The sequence below is a fragment of the Neomonachus schauinslandi genome, chromosome 7 (assembly GCF_002201575.2).
Source record: "Neomonachus schauinslandi chromosome 7, ASM220157v2, whole genome shotgun sequence".
Taxonomy (NCBI): domain Eukaryota; kingdom Metazoa; phylum Chordata; class Mammalia; order Carnivora; family Phocidae; genus Neomonachus; species Neomonachus schauinslandi.
This window is the reverse complement of record NC_058409.1, coordinates 50,579,478-50,591,942: the sequence shown is the minus strand read 5'-3', so window position 1 is coordinate 50,591,942 and position 12,465 is coordinate 50,579,478. Positions and strand designations below refer to the sequence as shown.

General features: G+C 35.0%; 1 protein-coding gene across 1 annotated transcript in view; it reads right to left on the bottom strand.

The window, feature by feature from the left end:
* Positions 1-12,465, bottom strand: part of BDP1 (B double prime 1, subunit of RNA polymerase III transcription initiation factor IIIB) — an 89,553-nt gene continuing 77,088 nt past the window's right edge. Inside the window, 4 exon segments of the mRNA XM_044916889.1 lie at positions 1-2,713; positions 7,705-7,948; positions 8,608-8,875; positions 9,484-9,523. Coding sequence (XP_044772824.1) covers positions 2,582-2,713; positions 7,705-7,948; positions 8,608-8,875; positions 9,484-9,523 — 684 coding nt within the window. The 3' untranslated portion in view covers positions 1-2,581.

Below are 12,465 nucleotides of genomic sequence, written 5' to 3'. Positions count from 1 at the left end.
AATAACTTTTATTTACATAATTTATATCTATAGAACATAACTGCTTTCTTTAGAACAAGAAAATTTACAAATGACAGATATTGCTTTTTTGTCAAAAACTCCTTCAAGCAAGAGAGTATACATGGTCACTTCTATTTCGAATAACATGGTGGTAAATAGTGGATATTCATATTTTTAACTGTGCCTTAATCATTTACTAACAATTAGGCTTTTAAAACCATCATGTTGACCACTTTCTAAGACATAAGTATTCAGGAAGAAAAGTCAAGAAAACAAAGACCACTATTCATACCACCTTTAAGATTTACAAAATAATTCTTCACAACATCATCTTTACATGAATATAAACAAAGGGTGTGACTAATTCTTTCCACCTTGTAAGGTAAATACAATGATTAAGTTTCTTACTTTCCCAGATTAGTTTTAAGGATGTACTAGTAGGATAATTTAGCTTGGCTGACTTGATTCTCTTACGCAATGAATGCCCAAAGATAAAATTATTTCATATATAGTAAGAAGTTACATCTTCCATAAAAGGAATTCATTATAGATGAACAAGAGACATGTTAACAAAGTTAAAAAATAAATATTACACAAGGGATAAAATAATAGTTTAACTGTGGCAACCTAACATCCAAAGTAACATTAATTAAATGAAAGAAACTTTCAGAATATGAGACTTTAAAAAATTTATAAAAACAGGGCATTAAAATAGCAATGTGATTTACTACCATGATTTTTGTGACATATTAATCCCATGAAATAAATTAATGCATACCTATTGAGACTTTTCACTCAGATTTATAGATCCTCCTTTATGACAAAAAAGTTAAATTGTAAATTTCACTATAAAGAAATGAATAAGAAATGCTCTAATAGCAATTTTAGGATTATTGTAACACTTGCTGAGCCATATCCTATTTTACTAATGAACTTGAAATTTGGCCACTATTTTTTTCAATATATAAACACAATTATCTAGACATTAAAATATCTTCCCAGTTGAAATACTGATCATTTTGTAATGCAATCAACACAGTTTTGTGATGCACAACTTACAACTTGAATGACAAATATGTATGTCGTAGATAAAACGTCAGCACCTGAAGGTAAGAAAATTACTGTCTAATGTAGGGGTCAAACGAAAAGCCCATTCCAGACATGTCAATCCCTTCAGTATTGTTTGTGGCTGTTTTCAGCAGCACTGAAACAGCAGAATTGAACAGTTGCCACAGGGGCCATGTGGCCCGCAAATTCAAGAATATTTTGCAGAAAATGTTTCTGACTCCTGCTCTGAGGCTTTTCAAATAAAAGAAGAAATCTGTTTTTGAGAAGTTTGATTTGAACCACCAAAGATCTGCTTGGGTGGATAATGGAATTACATATGTAAATAACAAAATTTCAAAATTAAAAACAACCCTTAAATTAATATTGATGATAACCACTGACTAAATAAAGTCTTATTATCTTATTTTCTGTTTTAACATCACAATTATGTTCTGTGCTTAAAGGCCTAAGTGTTCCTTAAGCAAAATTTAATGGGGGAAAAAACTATCAAGAAATTAGTTTTTAAAAAAAGGAATGTGTGTGAGTGTGTACGTGTGTGTGTGTGTGTGTGTAAAAGGGACTGAATTTTGAATGTAAATCTCCCTCATAAATTAAGGGTTTTTTTCCCCCATACAAATCCTGAGATTATCCAAAAAATAAGAAAAACAAGAACTTCACAGTACAAATTCAATATACTAAACTATGAGAAAAAAATGTATTCAAAACATATCTACTATCCAAATACTTTTAGTGATATAACTTTAAATATCTTTAAAATTAAAGAGGGAAATGGGATAAACATAAATTTGTCAATGTCTTCTTTACCCATAATCTGAGTGGTGAAAATAATTAAAACTGAATATTCTTTTAAATAAAAAATTTAAAAATAAATAAACTTTTTGATGTTTCATCTTTATAAATAAGTTTAAATACTACTTGTTCAATTAGGACTAATGTTAACATCAACATGAAATTAGAAAAATACATATTTTCCAGTCAAATAGCTGATAATAGAAAAGTTTTTAACATTTACCATTATAAAGTAGAGTTTCACAATATGCTTTCATATACTTAGAGGCAACTGTAAAGCCCTTCAGCAAAACAAATAAAAAACAAAAAACAAAACCCAAAAAAACCCAGAAAAAAACCTTTACAAAAGAAGTTTGCTAAATGCTAAATACAATCCACCTCCAAATACTCGGCACTGTGATTTATACAGAGACAGTTATCCACAACATTCCAAAATGTCCATGGTGTGTTCAGCACAGGAGAGTAAAAATGTAAACAAGAGAAGCATTTCTGTCTGAGAAGCAGTCTCAGTTGCTTTGTATTTCCAAAATGCTGAATCAATCAGAATGAAAGGAACCTCAGCAATGTTTTCCACTGATTATAAGAGCTTCAAATCAAGCTCATTAGATATTCAAAATCAATCTAAAGAAAAATAGCCAGTGATGCATTTTCTAAATACTGCTTAGTTGATATTTGACTCTGGAAATCCTAGACTTAAAAAAATTAAAAAAAAAAAAAAAGACTTTTATTCTGTTTCATCTACTTCGATAAAGATATCACTAAAGAAATATTCAGAGACTGTGGTTGGCTCCTCTTCAGGTACCCGGTTTTGGCCACTTTTACATTCTTCTTTTGGTAAGGGAAGATCACAAGAAACCTAAAAAGATAGTATTAATAAGTATGCAATATAACATTTATATATTGGTAGTGGTCATCTAAATTGCTATCTCTTTGAAAAGCAATATAATGATAAATATTAAGGGCTTTAAATATGTTCAGACTCTTTGACCCAATAATTTCATTTCTGTGCTGTTATATTAGGGAAATAATACTAAACAGAGTAAGAATTTTATGAGTAAGATAACCTTTGAAGCATTAGTTAAAATAATAGAACTGGACACAACAAACACACAACAGTGGGCATGATTAGATTAATTACAGTGTACACACGATCCGTTATTTTACCCTAATTCCCATGAAAAAATTTTAATACAGAAAAGCATAACATCAAATCTATTATGAAACATTTTAATAATCTGCATAAGAATACAGACACACAAAACAGAACAGTACCCCAAGGCAACTACAAATTAAAGCAATCCTATCGGGGTGCCTGGGTGGCTTAGTGGGTTAAGCTTCTGCCTTCGGCTCAGGTCATGATCCCAGGGTCCTGGGATCAAGCCCCGCATCAGGCTCCCTGCTCAATAGAAAGCCTGCTTCTCCCTCTCCCTCTGCTGTTCCCCCTGCTTGTGTGCTCTCTCTCTTGCTGTGTCTCTGTCAGATAAATAAAAAAAATTTTTTTAAGATTTTATTTATTTATCTGACAGAGAGAGACACAGCGAGAGAGGGAACACAAGCAGGGGGAGTGGGAAGGGAGAAGCAGGCTTCCCGCCGAGCAGGGAGCCTGATGCAGGGCTCGATCCCAGGACCCTGGGACCATGACCTGAGCCGAAGGCAGACGCTTAATGACCGAGCCACCCAGGCGCCCTAAATAAAATCTTGGAAAAAATATATTTAAAGCAATCCTATCAAAAGTTAGCATACTTAGAAATTTATAAAAAATTAAGACAACATGGTATTGTCATTGGAACAGACATATATCAATGAAAAAGACTAGAAATATCCCCAACACATATACTGCAAAATTTAGTATGAGAGAAGTTGGATTATTTAATAAATGATGTTGGACAACTATATAACCATCTCAGAAAAAAAAAGTCAAACCAAAATTCTAGATGAATCAAACGATTTAAATGTAAAAACATTTTTTAAAAAAATCTACTCTAGGGGTACCCGGGTGGCTCAGTCTGTTAAGCATCTGCATTCAGCTCAGGTCATGATCTCAGGGTCCTGAGATTGAGCCCTACGTCAGGCCCCTTCCTGCCCAACCTCCCCCCGCCCCAGCCCCTGCTCATGCTCTCTCTCCCAAATAAATAAATCTTAAAAAAAACTACTCTAAAATACCATGGGAAAACATTTTAATAATCCTGGACTGGAGGAGAGGGAGTATCTTTTTAAATGACCTGAAAGGCAGAAGTCATAAAAGACTGATAAATTCACCTATGTAAAAATTTTAAAAATGTCCACATGGCAAAAACTACTGGACACAAAATCAAAAGACAAATGACATATAGGTTTAAAAAAATATATACATATGTGTGTGTGTGTATATATATATATATATATATATATATATAACACCATTATCACAAAGGGTTTTTTTTTTTTTTTAAGATTTTTATTTATTTATTTGACAGAGAGATTGCGAGAGCAGGAACACAAGCAGGGGGAGTGGGAGAGGGAGAAGCAGGCTTCCCACGGAGCAGGGAGCCCAATGCGGGGCTCGATCCCAGGACCCCGGGATCATGACCTGAGCTGACGGCAGATGCTTAACTGAGCCACCCAGGCACCCCAAAGGGTTTTCTTTTTTTTTTTTTTTAATATTTTATTTATTTATTTGACAGAGAAAGACACATTGAGAGCAGGAACACAAGCGGGGGGAGTGGGAGAGGTAGAAGCAGGCCTCCCGCTGAGCAGGGAGCCCGATGTGGGGCTCGATCCCAGGACCCTGGGATCATGACCTGAGCCGAAGGCAGACGCTTAATGACTGAGCCACCCAGGCGCCTCAGGGTTTTCTTTAATGTAAGAGCTTCTACAATTTAATATGAAAAATACTAATGATGCAATTTTTTTTTAAAAAATCAAACATGGAGCGCCTGGATGGCTTAGTTGGTTAAGCATCTGTCTTCAGCTCAGGTCATGATCCCAGGGTCCTGGGATGAAGCCCCGCATCAGGCTCCCTGCTCCTCGGGCAGCCTGCTTCTCCCTCTCCCTCTGCTGCTCCCCCTGCTTGTGCTTGCTTGCTCGCTCTCTCTCTCAAATAAATAAAATCTTAAAAAAAAGAATCAAACATATGAACAGATGTTTCACAAAGAAAGCATAAATGATTCAAATACATGAAGAAGTACTCAACCTCACTCATATGCTCATTAAATCTATGAAGAATTCCAAAAGTGAAAAAAATTGATTACATGCTAGTGTGAGGAAAAAGGCCCTCTCCTATACTGCTGCTAAGAATAGAAACTGATATATTCCCTATGGAAGACAATCAAGCAATATCTCTCAAAAGAATAATCATTCCTTTTGATCCAACAATTCTATTTCTAGGAATTCAACCTATAGATAAATGTGCAAAATCACTCATTTATAAGTTAGCTATTACCATATTATTTGAAACAGCAAATCATTAGGAATAACCTAAATGTCTACCAGTGTGAGACCATTATTGTTCTATGGTACATCAAAACAGTGGGATATGATATAGTCATTAAAAATAATGAGGGCATGCTTGGACACTTATTCCTGAAAAATGAATTTATGTTCACATAAGAACTTAGATATGAATGTTCACAGCAGCTTTATTCATAACAGCCAAAAACTGAAAATAACCCATATGCCCTTCAATTGGTGAAAGGATAAACATGACTGATAACATACTATGGAATACTATTCAATAATAAAAAGGAATAAATACATAAAACCATCTGGATGACTTTCTAGGGAACTATGCTGAGTGGAAAAAAAGTGAATTCTAAATGTATGATTCCATTTACACAACTGTATATAATATTCCACTGACATAACATTCTCAGAATGACAAATTTAATGGTGTAGAACAGGTTGCCAGAAGTTAAGGAGAGTGTGGGGGTGCAATGTAAGTGCGTGTGTCTATAAAACACAACACACAGGATCACTGTGGTGATAGAATTCTGTATCTTGACTGTGGCAATGTCGATATTCTGGTTGTGATTTTGTACCACAGTTTTGTAAGATGTTAACAGTGGGGAAAACTGGATGGAGGGTACATGGGATCTCTCTGTATTGTTTTTCACAACTGCATGTTAATCTACAATTATCCCATAATAAAAAGTTTAATTTAAATTTAATTAAAAAAAAAAAAAGAGAGGGGCACCTGGGTGTCTGAGATGGTGGAGTGTCAGACCCTTCATTTCGGCTCAAGTCGTGGTCTCAGAGTGGTGAGATCCAGCTGGAGTTGGGCTCCGTGCTTAGAACAGTGTGCTTAGGATTCTCTCTCTCCCTCTGCCCCTCCCCCTGCCACACTCACACTCTTTCTCTCTCTCAAATAAATAAAATCTTTTTTTTTTTTTAAGATTTTATTTATTTATTAGAGAGAGAGAGAGTGAGAATGAGCACAAGCAGGAGGGCGGGGAGGAGAAGCAGACTTAACCAACTGAGCCACCCAGGCGCCCCTAAACAAAGTTAGTTTTAAAACTGCTTACTGAACATTTTATACCTATGGAGAAAAACTTCCGAATCATAAAAGCAATTTAAGAAATTGTAAAGAAAAAACTGATTTGACTAAACATTTAAAGCTTATGTGTATATTAAAAACCCTACAAAATTTTAAAAAGTAAATGAATTTGAAAAAATTACTTGCAGTAAAGAGCTAAAAGGTATGTGGCTTTCTTACATGAGGATCTCACGTAAGTTGGTAAGAAAACCACCTAGATCCCAAAAGCTATAACTCAGCAAACGATAGGAACAAAAAAGAAAAAAAAGAGAAAAAAATCTAGTAGATGTATGGGGAAAAAGCCAAGCCACTAATAATGAAAGAAATGCAGATTAAACAGATGAAATTACATTTCTACCCTCTACTATTATATTAAAGAAAAATTATTTTGAAAAGTTAATATCTAAAGCTGGCAAGAATGTGACTTAACTGACATAGTTACATTGCTGGTAATTGTAACAACTGTTCTCCACAATAATTTGGCAATAGTAAAGAGTCATAAAATACTGGTTCCAGAAAATAATTCTAGGAAATATAAAGTATTTTAAAAAATTTTAAAGACAGTCTTTACAAAAGTACTCCTTTTGAGACTCATGCTATCCAAAAGGTCACCAGCCTTTTCTGTGTTGAAATCCTAAGTAACCAACCCCAGTGCTCTTCCAAAGTTTTTTGTTTTTGTTTTTGTTTTTTAAAGATTTTATTTATTTGACAGAGAGAGACACAGCGAGAGAGGAACACAAGCAGGGGGAGTGGGAGAGGGAGAAGCAGGCTTCCCGCCGAGCAGGGAGCCCGATGTGGGGCTCGATCCCAGAATGCCGGGATCATGACCTGAGCTGAAGGCAGGCGCCTAACGACTGAGCCACCCAGGCGCCCCTTCCAAAGTTTTTGATACAAGTTCATTTATTTTTCCATCCCAGGACTTGCCATATGAACATCTACAGCATGTAGAGAAATGAAACATGCAAACAAATTCTAATTTTACCATTCCTTGAATTCTTATGGGTGTCAGGACATTTCCCCAAAAGCAAATAAAACATCAGCACTGCTTTGTTTTGCTTCCACAGGTCAGAAAGCTCTTTGCATTAAAGGAATGGCAATTAAGTGTCCATGTATGGCCAGCTTAAATGGCTCTGTACTAAAGGAGCTGTAACTTCCTAAGTCAACACCTTATCTTCTTCTCTCATAGTGTGAGGTATGATGGGGAGAAGATAGACAAGAGATGCTCTGAAATAATTTCTAACATCCAAATGAAAATACCAATAGCCATGTTTTTCCTAGTTGAGTCTGATTTCTAACCCATTCTATACAAACAATAAAATATAACAGTTATCACGTACCTGAGTTGCTGAACTGCCAATACTCTCAGATGGAGTATCAACAACCCTTGCAGATGGAAGCTGATCAGAGGACTCTTGGATTTTTTTTTTCTGGCTTTCAGGATTTGATCTTTTCAAATTCTTTCTTGGTATAGGTATAAGAGGTTTTAGACGTTTCTTATTATAAACCTGAGTAGGTTCATCAGACTCCAAACTATTCTTTGAACATATTAAAGACAAAAATCCCAGGGGTCTTCTGCCAGGTCTAGAAATGCAAATGTAAAGATATTCAAGAATATCCAGGAAGATACACTCCTAATACCAACTTCTTTCCATGAATGCTAAAATGGCACAGGTGATACCACATTAGTGGTACCAGCATATCTGCTAAGTATCATTATTATTTTGATCATTATATACCAGTAGCTGGTACACCATCATACCAGCAGATGCCAATGCAGATTTTCTACCTAAAAAGTTAGTTTCGGCACTTAAAGTTAAGCTCTTGTTATACGGAATGTGTATTTATCTTAAGAGTCCTAAAAAAATGTTGACTACGAATTTCCTTTGATAAAACTCCTTCCCTTTACGTTACTGACAAAGGGATATGTTTATAAAACATCATCCTTAGTAGTGAACTTAGTCTTTACATATATGTTATATCCGTTGCATATAGGTTACTTCTACCCTACCATTTGTTTTTGGTTTTGTTTTTGTTTTTTTAAAGATTTTATTTATTTATTCATGACAGAGAGAGAGAGAGAGAGTCAGAGGGAGAAGCAGGCTCCCAAGGAGCAGGGAGCCCGATGTGGGACTCGATCCCAGGACCCTGGGATCATGACCTGAGCCGAAAGCAGACGCTTAACCATCTGAGCCACCCAGGCACCCCTACCCTACCATTTGTTAAAGATCATCTCACGGTACCTGGATAATGGGGTTTTTGAAGATGATGGGATGCTATCCATTTGTTCAGACTTCGAAGCAGCACAAGTTCTCTCCTCCTTATCAGACACAATCCTCTCATCCTGAGGTAACTGAGATGTACTTTTTCCTATATGTGTATCTGTTACTTTATCAAGAGATCCAGATCCTATACTCTGAAAAGTTGGTTCAAGTTGCTCTTTCTGAGGTCCTGGAGTTGTATGTGTGCTTCCTGAGGTAGGGAAGATACCTTGTTCCTTGTAAGACTCCCCTTCAAAAAACAAAGAGAAATCATAAGCACAGAGGACACATATTGAAATTTATATATCCGACTGAACTGCAATATTTGAAGGAAAGAAATCATGACATTCTATCATAAATCTACTCTAATAAGAGTAAGCTAAATTATAAATTATTAATATGTAAGTCATCTGGATTATAGCTGGTGAAAAAAGTATGGTTAGAATACTTTTTTCATTCAGATACAAAATAGTCCTATCAACATATTTTGACCTAGAAAATCTTTCTCGATAAATGTATCTTCAACTAGCAAAATGAGAGTTATCACGTTCTAATCTCTGGGTAAACTTAAGGAACTATAAAAACTCTTTTATGCTCAGCTTTCTAATCCCTAAAATATAATTATTAAGCTTTTACAGGAAATCCTGTAGCCACATAGTTTTCTATTAATTACAGAATTAAAGTAGCTTCATATGGCTATAGGAGTGCTAAATCCAAGATCTCAGCTGGAGAGAAAAACTTCTAATAATAAAAGCAAGATTCTTAGAGAAAGTGAGCAATACTCTTCTCTAATTCCAAATTTGAATAGATGCATCAAAAACAGCAAAATGTAATCACATTAAAATTTATTTCACTCACCTGTTTCCTCAGAAACATTTATCATTTCCTTTGAACACACCTGTTTTAAGAAAATTAACAAAAAAAATTAAAAATCCATTTATCAAGTAAATCTTTCTTTCTTCTTTTTTTTTTTAATAAAGAAAGCATGTACCTCCCAGAAACCCCTAGCATAAAAGATGTCTTATGGAAATCCTACCAACATTTATGAAAAAGACATTGCTACTGTTACTTAAAATGTTCCAGAGCACAGTAAAAGAGGAAAAGTTTTCAAATGCTTTTTATAAACCAATATTAATATTAATTCCAATTCTGGGGCACCTGGGTGGCTCAGTCATTAAGTGTCTGCCTTCGGCTCAGGTCATGATCCCAGGGTCCTGGGATCGAGCCCCGCATCGGGCTCCCTGCTCCACGGGAAGCCTGCTTCTCCCTCTCCCACTCCCCCTGCTTATGTTCCCTCTCTCGCTGTGTCTCTGTCAAATAAATAAAATCTTTAAAATACATATATATATATTAATTGCAATTCCAATTATAACCAGTACAAAAATATCAAATATAATAGTACAAGCATAATTCAGCAACACATCAAAAGACTAACATACTCAAGCAGAGTTTGTCTCAGGAATGTAAAGATAATTCAATATGTGAACTAATATAATTCAACTGGACTGAGGAGAAAAATAATACCCCATCTCTCTATTTATGGGGAAAGTGTCCAATAATATTTATGCTTTAAAAAAAAGACATTTTCTTAACACCATAAACTATAATTACTGCAATTCAAAGCCAGCATCCCACTTCATAAACACTGGAAATATTTGCATTTAAGTCAGGGATAAGAAAAATATGTCTACTATCAGGACTATTTTCTGATATTTCTTGAGTTTTATTAGCTTATATAGAAAAGAGAAAGAAATTAAAGGTATACCAAGTATATGAGAAGAATTAAAATTGTATTTACAGATGATATGACTGTTTACTTAGAAAACCCAACCGAATCAAGTGAAAAATTACTGTATATGATAAGGGGAATTGAGTAAGCTCTCTACATAGAAAAGAATTCAATGATAACAGCAACAAACAAGATAAAATTATTAGGGGATAACCTAGTAAGAAATGGAACAGAATTTAAATGAAGAAGAACTGAAAATACCACTGAGACATAAAAGAATAATTAAACAAATGGAAAGACATACTATGTTTTGGGATAAAGAAAAAATCCAACATGACAATTCTGACATCAACTTTCCCTGTTAACTGGTCGTTAATATGATCCTAATTTAAGTATCAGTATCAACAGTTTTTTTTTAAGCTCTGAACAAGCAAATTCTAAAATTAACATAAATTTTAGGACATATACCCAACTAGGAAAAACTTGAAAAAAAAAAAAATAAGAAAATTATGTGCAGGGGAGAGAGAAACTTTCAAGATAGCAAAGCATTTAAAAACTACAGTAATTTAAAACACTGGGACACTGGCCCCAGAACAAATAGGTGAATCTCAAAGTAGAAGAAAATTCAGGAGTATACCCAAATACATATGGGACTTAATATCCAGTAAGTGGAATTTTAAATCAGTGGAGAAAAAATGAATTATTCAACAAATGGTGCTGGGACAACTAGGTAGGCACCTGGAGAACATGAAGTTGGTTCCACTCTTCCTAACACCAAAATAAATTCTAAACAAATCATTAATGTTAACTCTTAAAAATTTATACTAAATCTCAAGGTAGACTTTCAATGTATAACACAGTCCCCAGAAGCCATACATAAAAAGACTGATAAATGGGATTACATAAAAATAAAAAATGTTTGCATGTCTATGTGAATGCAGCATGTGTACATTCTAGAATTTACAATTATAACTTCAACATTTTATAAGCATTTTTTATTGTTAGAATGCTGAAAACAAAGTTTAAAAAATAAAAATCACAAATAAGCTCAAAGACATTATACTGTTCTTATAGTCACATCAATGTACATCTATCATTTTTTTTAAAGATTTTTTATTTATTTGACAGAGAGATACACAGCAAGAGAGGGAACACAAGCAAGGGGAGTGGGAGAGGAAGAAGCAGTCTTCCCGCTGACCCATCTGAGCCACCCAGGTGCCCCTACATCTATCATTTTTAAATGGCTCGTTATAAACTGGTGGCCTAGTTTTGCATATAATAACGTCATGAATATACTTTTAAAACAGAACAATGTTTGGGGCGCCTGGGTGGCTCAGTCGTTAAAGCATCTGCCTTTGGCTCAGGTCCTGATCCCGGGGGCCTGGGATCGAGCCCCACATCGGGCTCCCTGCTCAGTGGGGAGCCTGTTTCTCCCTCTCCCTCGCCTGCCACTCCCCCTGCTTGTGCGCTCTCTCTGTCAAATAAATAAGTAAAATCCTTAAATAAATAAATAAACACAACAGAACAATGTTTGCAAGGAATGCTGATAAATTGATGAAATTGGGTGACTGATACAGAGGGATGCGTTATACTTCCCTGTGTATCTTTTTAAATGCTTGAAAATTTTCATATTAAAAAATCAGGGCACCTGGTTGGCTCAGTGGATAGAGCATGTGACTCTTGATCTTGGGGCTGTAAATTTAAGCCCTGCATTGGGTGTAAAGAGTACTTAAAAATAAAATCTTAACCGCACCCCCACCGCCAAAATCAACCAAAAAAAGTCTGCAAGAAAAAAAAAAACACAAAAAGTAGAATCAAAAGACAAAGTAGAAAAAAATATATGCAACTCATTCATGGACATACATAACACAGAGTTCCTCCAAATCTCTATGTAAAAGATTAGCAACACAACTGAAAAACGGCTAAAGAATACAAAGTCATTTCACAGAGAAAGGAATACAAAAGACTCCTAAGTATATGAAAGACGTTCAGCCTTACTCATAATAAGAAAAATTAAAACCATCCTGTGATACCATCTTCTACCTATCAGATATACAAGGATACACTGCCTCTGTTGTCTGCTCTCACCGAAGGACTACTGGTTTTCAACT